This window comes from Trichechus manatus, unplaced genomic scaffold (assembly GCF_000243295.1).
Source record: "Trichechus manatus latirostris isolate Lorelei unplaced genomic scaffold, TriManLat1.0 scaffold00120, whole genome shotgun sequence".
Taxonomy (NCBI): domain Eukaryota; kingdom Metazoa; phylum Chordata; class Mammalia; order Sirenia; family Trichechidae; genus Trichechus; species Trichechus manatus.
Genome location: NW_004444056.1, coordinates 5,179,840 through 5,191,873, shown reverse-complemented (window position 1 = coordinate 5,191,873; position 12,034 = coordinate 5,179,840). Strand labels below are relative to the sequence as shown.

The window sequence follows — 12,034 nt, the reverse complement described above, 5'->3', positions numbered from 1 at the left end:
CAACGGGTTTGGTGGGGTTTTTTTTGGTCCATTTCTAATTATTAGTCAGTGTGAAATATACTGAAGTACACTCAGCCCTTCTAACAGTACCTTCAAAGGGAAATCTACCACTATTCAAATGGCGGGAGGGGGCGGGGGGAGGGGGGGACATTTACTTTGAAAATGAAAACAAAGAGCAGCTCTAGCTAAATTCACCTTAGACCTTGCCCCTCAACTGAATTTTCCTCTTCAATATGTACTTTTAACGCAGAAGCACTTCCCAAACAACCTCATGGAGATTCCAGGAAGGTTCGTCTACCAGCTAGTATCCACAGCACAGCATGATGCCTGGTCCATACAGAGCACTCGTTTATTTTTACTTACTTTACTTAACAAAAACAAAAACCAAAACCAGCCATGTTTACTCTCGCTAGAGGCACTGGTCTGATGCTAGTCTAATTATTTAAAATAATTTAAACGAGTGACTCGTTAGAAATGATTATCTGAATCTTCCTAACAGCTGCAAGGATGGATACTATTCTCATCTAAGGGTGATGGTTCTGCTACAACAGGTCTCCAATGTAACTCTATCCGTTTTTTTTCAAGCAACCACAAGCGTCTGCAAATGAGCTCTCAGCATCCTGTGAGAACACAGAAAGCCAGGAGGCTGCGGCAAGGTGTCCAGGCACCAGTCTTAGTGTCCAGGGTCAGCCGAGGTGCTCTCACACTCCTTGGAACTTCCTCAAGAGCCAGGTAATAGGAAGCAGGAGAGGTGAAGCTACATTTTTGGCTACTTTTTAAAATACAGTTGATGTCCATAAACGTTTCATTGGTAGACAGACCTTTATGCTGAAGTCATAACTCCATTGTTGTAGCCCAGCCCCATTATTTTAGAAACGAGAAGGCAGAGACCCAGAAAGACGAAGTAACTTGCTGTAAGGCCCCACAACAGAGCTCAGCTGGGTTGCAAACGTCCCCCTAAGAGAGGCTGCCTCTCGACCACACTGCCTCTTATAAGCTCAATTCATCCATCCCTGCTTTACTCTATTTGAAAGGCAAACAATAATAATCATCACTTGTAAACGCAGAAACTTGGTTCAACATTTTTTCCCCTTTTATCCATCTTCAGATTTGTAGTGATAATATTAAAAAACAGGAAAATGAGAAAAAACTGGATTTGTAACTTTTCCTTTCAACTTTTCCCTTTTGCTACATACCAAGTTTCCCACAGTTGGAGCCCTGGTGGCGCAGTGGTTAAGAGCTTGGCTGTTAACTAAAAGGTCAGCAGTTCAAATCCACACGCTGCTCCTTGGAAACCCTAAGGGGCAGTTCTACTCTGTCCTTTAGGGTCGCTATGAGGCAGAACCAACTTGATGGCACCTACCAACAACAAGTTTCCCAAAGTATGAGACATACAGGACTAGAGACTCTTTTAGTTGTATACATATGAACTTTTTAAAAAATTTTTAATAGTTATGTGTTTATTTCTTGTGCTTTGGAAATAAAAGTGTAACTAGTCCATCAAACCAACACATGAGTTAACTGACAAATAGTATCGCTTAGGATGTTTGTCATACCGTGGTGGTTTGCGTGTTGGTGTGATACCAGAAGCTATGCTACCAGTATTTCAAACACCAGCAGGGTTACCCATAGTGGACAGGTTTCAGTGGAGCTTTCAGACTAAGAAAGACTAGGAAGAATGACCTGGCGATCTACTTTTAAAAAAACTGGCCAGTGAAAACCTTAGAAATAGCAGTGGAACACTGTCTTGAGTTCTGTTGTACACAGGGTTGCTATGAGTCAGAACCAACTCAACGGCACCGAACAACAGATGAGGCACATGAAATGCCCCTTGCACAAAGTGCGTGAAGTAACAGGCCCAGTGTTCAAACCCACGGACTTTTAATCATAGCCATTTGGAAATATGTGGGGATGGATAAAAAAGAACACACATTCTAACATTTCTCGAAGCCTTTTATTTTGGCCTATTTAGAAAAATCTATTTTGAATGAACTGTTTTCGTCTTGCAAAGTTAGTGTTTAACTTACTTTTTTGCCTATTAAAGTTTTTATCAGTATTTATGGCTTATATTTGCTTTTTTCATTACCTTCTATTTATAGCTGAAGAGGAATTACCGTTATGGCAATGATATGGTAACGAGCAGAGACGTACCACATAAATTATCAGCTCACTGGATATGACAAAACTGAAGGTGAGGAGCAAATGGACGAAATTTGAGAAAAACCTCAGGGATACGAGCATACTTATTTCACCCCCACATTTTTACCTTCCAAGTCATTTCTTAACTGAGTATTACAAGTATTTATATTATGTATCCATACATTCATTTAAGTGGGAGACATCTGATTTGATCACCAATTACTTTAGGGCACTTTTATTCACCTGGACTTTCCTTGAGGCCTCTCACACTCTTCAACCACTAGTGTTTGATGACTAAGAGGCATAAGCCTTTCAAAAAATGGATAATTTGGAAATAACTGGTATAATGAGAGCCTGAGGAACGCTAGGGTCGAGGGTCTTCTCCATATTTAATAAACTATGACTAAGAAAACTCTTACGATCAAAACTCATCACTAGAGCAAAACTCCCAGAATAGAGGAGCACGGTCACCATCCACGTGGTGGATACCTGTACAATCTTTTAAATACAGTAACGTGAAAGCTGATATTAATTTAAGATAGTGTCTAGATTTTCTTTTTGGATGAAACTGTCACAAAAAAAAAAAAAAAAGATTTCAGGTAGAAAATGTATTCTGGCATCTATGCAATTTAGGATTTTAACACATTTACCAGCTAAAATATATGGCCATTTAGTTATCTTTTAACAAGTATGTATATGCTTTTCCTAATTTACATGCCTCTCATTCATTTAAGAATGTTATAAAGCAGTAAGAGTGTGCCAGACAGGCTCTCCCAACAGAAGCTATGGTCTGTGGCCTCAGGAGCTCATCATGGAACAGGGGACGTAAGATACAGGACAGGACTGCTGCACAGCACGCATGTGCAACTTCTCCAAGGAGAACAGTAAGGAAGGTCACAGTGTGCCTTCTACTGTCTCTAGGACTGATATTTCCTTCTGCGGCACCCAGCTCCCATTAACTCAGAGGCTTTTAAAGGCTGAAAAACAGCCTAGGCCCACTTAGGTCTAGCCAAGAAGAAGAGACTAGACAGGGAATATGATTGCACACCACTGAGGCTACGTGAAGCCCCATCTCCTGTGAGCTAAGAACCCTCTCTCTCACAGGTGCTAGGGCCTCATGTAAGTAGATCTTGTATCCTCAGTAACAAAAGCTCACAACATAATATCTAAAAACAACTTTCAGAATTGCTTACTTGTGGGAAGTTCTTTTCTTCATCATGTTTGCAGACACACCAGCATGTCCTATAAGAGAGGTAAGTATACAGTCAATAAAAAAAGAATAGAAATACTTTAGAACAGAGGAAAATATTAATTTCTGAAAAACTATTATATAAAGCATTAAATAAAAACTGTTAATCAGCAAATTAGGAATACAAGGGGAAGTCCTCAACGTGATAAAGGGCACACAGGAAAAACCCACAGCTAACAGCATACTCAATGGTGAAAGTCTGAAAGCTTTTCTCCTGAGATCAGGAATAAGTCAAGGATAACCACTTTCACCACTGCTATTCAACACTATACTGGAATTTCCAGCTAGAGCAATTATGCAAGAAAAACAAAAGGTATCCAAACTGAAAAGGAAGAAGTAAAACTGCCTCTACTAGAAGATGACATGATCCTATATATAGAAAATCACAAGGATCCACAAAAAAGCTACTAGATCTAATAAGTGAATTCTGCAAAGTGACAACGTCCAAGATCCATACACAAGAACATCTGAAAGGGAATTCAAGAAAACAATCTCATTTATAATAGCATCAAAAAGAATACCAAGAGATAAATTAAACAAGGCAGGTGAAAGACTAGTAAACTGAAAACTATACAACACTGCTGGAAGAAATTAAAGAAGACCTAAATAAATGGAAAGACATCCTGTATTCATAGATTAGAAAACTTAATACTGTTTAGATATCAATACTACCCAAAGCAATCTAGAGATTCAACATAATCCCTATCAAAATTCCAATCGTCTTTTGTGGTTAAATAGAAAAGTCAACCCTTAAATTCACATGGAATTGTAAAAGGGCCTTTTATGGATTGAATTGTGTCCCCAAAAAATGTGTGTCAACTTGGCTAGGCCATGATTCCCAGTATTGTGTGGCTGTCCTCCATTTTGTGATCTGATGTCATTATCCTATGTGTTGTAAATCCTAACCTATGATGTTAATGAGGCAGGATTAGAGTCAGTTATGTTAAAGACGCAGAACACAATCTACAGGATTAGGATGTATCTTGAGTCAATCTCTTTTGAGATATAAAAGAGAGAAGTGAGCAGAGACAAGGGGAACCTCCTACCACCAAGAAAGAAGAACTGGGAACAGAGTGTATCCTTTGGACCCAAGGTCCCTACACTGAGAAACTTCTAGGCCCAGGGGAAGACTGATGCCAAGACCTTCCCCCAGAACCGACAGAGAGAGAAAGCCTTCCACTGGAGCTGGCACCTGGAATTTGGACTTCTAGCCTACTAGACTGTGAGAGAAAAAATTTCTGTTTGTTAAAGTCATCCACTTGTGGTATTTCTGTTATAGCAGCACTAGATAACTAAGACAGGCTCCAAATAGACAAAACAATCTTGAAAAAGAACTCAATACTTCCTGGTTTCAAAACATACTATAAAACTACACTAATCAAAATAATGTGGTACAGGTATAAGGACAAACATACGTAGGAATGTAAAATGGTATAGCCCCTGTGAGAAACATTTTGGCAGTTCCTCAAAAAGTTAAACCAAACCTGTTGCCATCAACTCATAGCAACCCTGTGTGACAGAGCAGAACTGCCCCACAGGGTTTCCAAGGAGCAGGTGGTGGATTTGAACTGCCGACCTCTTGGTTAGTGGCCAAGCTCTTAACCACTGGGCCACCAGGGCTTCAGAATTACCACATGACCCAGCAATTCCATACCTGGCTACACCCCGAAAAGAACTGAAAGCACAGATTCAAACAGATACCCGTACACCAATGTTCACTGCAGCACTATTCACAAAGCCAAAAGGCTGAAAACAACCTAAGTGTTCATCAAGAGACGAAAGGATAAAATTTGGTTTATACGTACCATGGACTATTACTTGGTCACAAAGAGAAATGAAGTCTTGATACATGCTATAGCGCGGATGATTCGTAAAAACTATATGCTGAGCGATAAAAGTCAGCCACAAAAGGACAAACATTGTATGATCCCACTTATATGGAATAGGCAAAACATACAGAGACCAAAGCTTATCAGTGGTTACCAAAGGCAGTACAAAGGAGGAAAGGGGGAATCATTGCTTGCGGACACTGAGTTCCTGTTTTAGTTAGAAAAATCTGAAAAGGAATAGTGCTAATGGTTGCACAACATGATGAAGGTATTCACTGTCACTGAATGTAAAAATTGTTGAATTGGCAAATGTTTTATTATATATATTTTTACCACAATAAAGAAGACAAACTGAGCTGAAAATAAAGAATTCATTAAAGGTCTACTGGACCAAACAACAGATCAGCCTAACTAATAAAGCATTATGCTCTTTTAAAATCTATCTCTATGGGATCAAAGTGACAACATCAACTCAAAAGGTTGTATCTCAGGGGACAGTAAGTTTATGTTAACGGAGGAGGAACAACTCAGAGTAGAAGGGTGCGAATGGCTGTATCAATGTAATCAATGTCACTGAACTGCACATGTAGAAACGAACTGGTGTACGTTTTTGCTGTGTATATTCAACAGCAGCAACAAAAGTTATTTTTTAAAGAAAAGGTATATTAGAACCGCACCACCCTCCCCACTGTACCTCATTACCCAAAGCACATGTAGCCCCACACTGAATATAATGAGTACTGGTTTCTAGAAAAGGCCACCTTAGTTTAGCATTTGGGCAGCTCCCAGTTTAACAGCCAGCTCCCTGTCCCTGCATCCTAACGCACAGCTTGTCAAGCCTCCACACTCCACATAAGTTCCCGCAAAGGTGGCTTTCCAATTTAGCAGAATATCATGGGAGAAACAGAGTCTTCTATGTATCAGTCAACGAAACATAAGCCACTCATAATCAATAATCCTTTAAAAATAGCCATGTTAAAAAAAAAAAGAAAAAGAAGAAGAAAACTTAGTAGGATGACTGGGTAAGACCAAAACAAGTTGCAACACTGTCCTTGAAATGACCAGAGAACTAAAAAAATTAGTAAAGAATTGGTAACCTCAAGGAAACTGAAGATATTATATTTACAAAACAGGAACACGAGGTTATGAAAAACAAGAGCTCTTTAAAATTAAAAAATGAGCAAAGGTACTATCTGTGCAACTTTTCCATAAATCCAAAATTATTTCAAAATAAAGAGTTGAAAAAATAAAATTAGCCTAGACTCATTCTTCCATCATCAACACCGAAGACAGGAGAATGAGTGATATTTTCAAAGTATGTGAAGTAGGCTGAAAGACCCAGTACAGATAGGAGCAAGAGACCAGGAACTCAAGGAAGAATGCCTCCAAGAAGCGAGGCCACACAACAGAAGGAATAAGAAAAATAACTTATATCACAGACAAAAGGCTAATAACACTAACAAAAAAAGAGCTTCTAAAAGTAGAGAAGAAAAATAGGTGCAACAAAAAGAGAATAAGGAAGGGAAACTAGCCCTTACGCATAAAGACAAAATATTAGGCTTGCACATAAAACTACACTGAGACACCATTAGACACCATTTCTCACCTAACAGACTGACAAAAATCCACGTTTGACAACATACTATACTGGCAGGATTTGTGGGGAGAGAGGAACTCTTACATATTGCTGGGAGGAGTGTAAAATTTTACACAGTACACGGAGGGGAATCTGGCGATATCTCACAAAATTACATACGCATTTAGATACTGGACTCAATTCTACGTCTAGAAATCCAATGATTCACCGGCAAGACTCATGGACAAACCTATTCATTGCCACTATTATTTACAATCATGGAAGAGGGTGGGGGTGGGGGGGAACAACCCAAATGCCCAGTAGTAAGAGACTACTGAATAAGCTAACAGGGTACATCCACACAACGGGGCACTATCCTTACCCGCTGCCATACCCAAGTCCATTCTGACTGACGGTGACCCTATAATGGAGCACTAGTCAGCTGTAAAAAGCAATGAGGAAGGGCTCTAAGTACTGTTAAAGAGTGGTCACTAATATCTATCGTTAAGTCGAAAAATAAGGTACAGAAGAGTAAGTAGTATGTATATATTCACTAGGCACTAATGTCAGTCTGACACCAAGAGTGGGGTGATACCACCCCTTTGAGAATCACTGATTTTCCAGTGCAAACAGAGTAAGATCCTTTACTAAGTAGCTACATCTACATCTATTTGTTGAGTGAAGAGAGAAATGAAAGAGAACCGTAATTTACAATATGAACTGTTCTATGATTCATAAAACAGATAAACTGTACTAAACCATGACATCTAAGAGAAATTGTATACACTCAAACTGTTTTAACAGAGGCTCATTCAGACACATTCTAAAATGAGACCAAAAATGAACTTTTAACTTAATTTCATGTGGATTCAGATATTCCAAAGACCAATGACCATTCCAGCAACTCATTTTAGATCAGAAATTCCAACCAACTCCTATCGAGATCATACTTACAGACCTACAACCACACAGTAAGAAGAGTTCCTCCCCCATGAGTACCTTTCCCTCTTTTGAGATTCCACTGAGACCCTGTCAAATAAGGCAGTATGCTCCCTTGTTTCTCTGCAAATTTAATAAACCCAGCTTTGAATGATCAGCAGGTTTCCCTGGTGGTCTCTGGGGGTACATCCTCAACAGAAAGTAAATGAGCATGACTATTTCAATTTTTAAACAGAAATCAGAAGATTGGAAAAGTGAGCCTATTCCTGACATATGAACAGTCTGAAGGATTCTAATTCCTGGTCTTTTCTGGGATCAGAAATGCAGTAAATACAAATCCTAATTACATGTGATTAATGATCCTTATTCCAGGAACAGGTGTTGACAAGGTATCTGTTTCACACACTGTTTGGAAACAAACAAAAAAAGGCTGCTGGATAGTACTTTAGGATCCTCAAAGTCACTATGCACCAACAGCCAGCACCAAACTACCATGTTCTCTCTCCATCTCTTTCCAGCACTGAGAGACTCACTGCTCACAAAGGCAGTGATTCTCAGGACTCTCAGCCAGGCTCCATCTCAAAATGTGCAGAACGGGGGTTAACAACAGCAACACCCCTATCCTCATCCCCCACCCCATCCCCAGGCAATAGTGTACTGCAAGGTGACTGACTACCAAGGGGAGAGAACAGCTATACAGAAAGCAGTTCTTGTCTTCCACACAACTGTGATCTATCGTGCTAACCGGATGTTTACTCGGTTTAATTTGCATTTGTCTGATCACTAGTGAGGCTGAGCACCTTTTCGTAAGTTTACTGCCCACTCTGGTTTCTTCTAAAAATTGTCTTTTCATCCCCTTTACCCATTTTTCAATTGGGCCTTTTATCTTTCTTTCGACTTGTAGGGGACTTTATGTATTCTAGTATCTAAATCCTCTGTTGACATGCACTGTATATACAACCTTAAAGACAACTGAGAAGAACGTCACTGAGTTATAACCTGTCACAGCAAAAAGCTGGCCACAACTTTAGCACTCATCAAAAAGAAAATGGGTCAAGTCTGATCATATAATGAACGTAACAGTTTAAATAAACTACCAACAAGGAAAAACCACAAAAACAATGACAAACAAAAAGCAAGCTGCAAAACATATTCAGTATGATACCATTTCTGTAAATTAAGCCACACTAGTAATACCTATACATGCAGTGTAAGTATAAAAGTAATACACTTCCCAACTACAGAATATAGATAATTCTCGGAAAGAACAGAGGGAACAAGCTGGGTTTGAAGAGTACTTCATTTCTTTAAGAAGGGACTTCCAATTTCAAGATAGTAAAGGCTTCTTCCAACCACTTCTACTCTCAAAAATCACCTCTCCACAACAAAGAACGACCGAAAAATGAGCTTCATATTCACTAAACTCGGATTTAACTCTGAATCATAATACATGAAAACGAAAGCCAATGGAGAAATGTTAAATGTCCCAACACACTGGAAGGTCAAATCGAAGCATCTGCAGATGGCAATACCGATGAGAAGATGATTCTTCCTACAAAACTCAGAGAGGCTCAGAAACCAGCAGCACCAGATTCCTCAAAGGGAGGGAAGCAGCAGGTGCTGAAAACAGGACCTTTTGGAAGTCTGCATAAAGAGCAAGCAATGCGCAGGTCCTCTCCCTACACCTCAGGCCACTCAACTGACCACCTTTCGACCTACCCCAAAGGCAGGTTCCTGAAGACATGTAAGCAAAGTGTTGAAAAGTCATGGGCAACAGGCACAAAGAAGTTCAGAGAAGAGGCTTCGCACTGAAACTACAGGGATTGTGTGAAACGCTGCACACTAAACAGTGAGACCCCCCTCCACCAGGCCCTTTCTCTAGCCTGTCTTCGGAAGACCAGCAGCAAGACTTGTCATTACTCAAGCAGGAAATCTGAAAATCCACCTTTGCAGACAATATCCATAAATACTGGCTCCTTGAGTCCTCAATAATGTCTAAGTGAAGACCACCAGGCAACAAGGCCCACTTCAACACATAAAGCTTCTAATCAACTTTTCAGTACCTTGTTCTATCTATTACACAGATGATCAGCCAAAGATCACCAAGGATTTGAAGAAAGCTTCCAAACAGAACACAAAAGCTAAAAGCAAAGAAACACAAACACAAACTCAAAACATGCAGAGCTAATTCAAGAAAGACTTTCAAAAAATGTAACTGATATCCTCAAAGATTAAAAAAAAGTATGAGAACAAAAAAGAGTCTGTAGAGAACCCAGATGTAAATCCATCCACCTATGGTCACCTGATCTTCGACAAAGGCCCAAAGTCCATCAAACGGGGAAAAGACAGTTTTTCTTAACAAATACTGCTGGCAAAACGGGATGTCCATCTCTAAAAAAATGAAACAGGGCCCCTACCTCACACCACACATAAAAACTAATTCACAACGGATCAAAGACCTAAATTTAAATTAAAAAAAACTAAACCCATTGCCGTCGAGTAGATTCCAACTCACGGTGACCCTACAGGACAGAGGAGAACTGCCCCATAGGGTTTCCAAGGAGCGCCTGGTGGATTTGAAATGCCGATCTTTTGGTTAGCAGCCGTAGTTCTTAACCACTACGCCACCAGCGTTTCCTCACACCATATACAAAAACTAACTCACAATGGATCAACGACCTAACTATAAAAGCAAAAACTATAAAGGTCATACAAGAACAAACAGGGTCAATGCTACAGGCCCCAAGACAATTGTTGTTAGGCACCAGCGAGTCAGTTCCAACTCACAGCAACCCCATGTACAACAGAACAAAACACTGCCCAGTCCTGTGCCATCCTCACAATCGTTGTTATGCTTGAGCCCACTGTTGAAGCCACTGTGTCAATCTATCTCGTTGAGGGTCTTCCTCTTTTTTGCTGACCCTCTACTTTACCAAGTATGATGTCCTTCTCCAGGAACTGATCCCTACTAATCACGTGCAAAATACGTGAGACGTGGTCTCATCGTCCTTGCTTCTAAGGAGCACCACTCTGGTTGTACTTCTTTCAAGACAGATTTGTTCATTCTTTTGGTAAGTTCATGGTATATTCAATATTCTTTGCCAACTTAAATGAAATCCTCGACAGCTTCCATCTTTTCTGCATATATCATGATGTTGCTTACTGGTCCACTTGTGAGGATTTTTGTTTTCTTTATGCTGAGGTGTAATCCATACTGAAGGCTGTGGGCTTTGATCTTCATCAGTAGGTGCTTCAAGTCCTATTCACTTTCGGCAAGCAAGGTTGTGTCATCTGCATATGATACGTTGTTAGAGTCTTCCTCCAATCCTGATGCGAAATTCTTCTTCATATAGTCCAGCTTCTCAGATTATCTGCTCAGCATACAGATTGAAAAAGTATGGTGAAAGGATACAACCCTAGCACATACCTTTACAGATTTTAAACCACGCAGTAGCCCCTTGCTCTCTTCAAATGACTCACTCTTGGTCTACGTACAGTTTCTGCAGGAGCACAATTAAAGCGTTTGGGAATTCCCATTATTCGCAATGTTAGCCATAATTTGTTATGCTCCACACAGTCGAATGCCTTTGCATAGTCAGTAATACATAGGTAAACATCTTCCTGGTATTCTTTGCTTTCAGCCAAGATGCATCTGACATCAGCAATGATATCCTTGGTTCCACCTCCTCTTCTGAATGTGGTTTGAATTCCTGGCAGTTCTCCATCAATGTACTACTACAGCCACTTTTGAATGATCTTCAGCAAAATTTTACTTGCATATAACGTTGTTTGATAATTTCCGCATTCAGTTTGATCACCTTTGGAACAGGCATAAATATAGGTATCTTCCAGTCAGTTGTTCAGGTAGCTGTCTTCTAAATTTCTTGGCATAGACAAGTGAGCACTGCATCCATTTGTTGAAAGATCTCAGTTGGCATTCTGTCAATTCCTGGAGGCTTGTTTTTCGCCAATGCCTTCAGTGCAGGTTGGACTTCTTCCAATTCTTTCTGGTATAGTGACTGTGTGCATTCCTTCCATCTTCTTTTGGTGCTTCCTGTGTCGTTTAATATTTTCCCCATAGAATCCTTCAATACTGCAACGCGAGGCTTAAATTGTTTCTTCAGTCCTTTCAGCCTGAGGAATGCTGAGTGTGTTCTTCCCTTTTGGTTTCCTATCCCCAGGTCTTTGCACATGTCATTATAATACCTTACTTTGTCTTCTCAAGCTGCCCTATACACAGCATTAACAAGATACAAATCATAACTAACAATACACAAACACCAGAAGATAAGCTAGATAACT

General features: G+C 40.0%; 1 protein-coding gene across 12 annotated transcripts in view; it reads right to left on the bottom strand.

Annotated features, from left to right (window-relative positions):
• The window catches only part of SPIN1 (spindlin 1), an 83,315-nt gene that overhangs the window by 22,794 nt on the left and 48,487 nt on the right, over positions 1 to 12,034 (bottom strand). For 11 of the 12 annotated variants that reach the window (XM_023738621.1, XM_023738629.1, XM_023738625.1 and 8 more), the window contains one exon: positions 3,333 to 3,381. In XM_023738621.1, coding sequence (XP_023594389.1) covers positions 3,333 to 3,381 — 49 coding nt within the window. Of the gene's footprint in view, positions 1 to 3,332; positions 4,257 to 12,034 lie in introns of those variants that run through there. The other variant, XM_023738619.1, reaches the window with a different exon arrangement.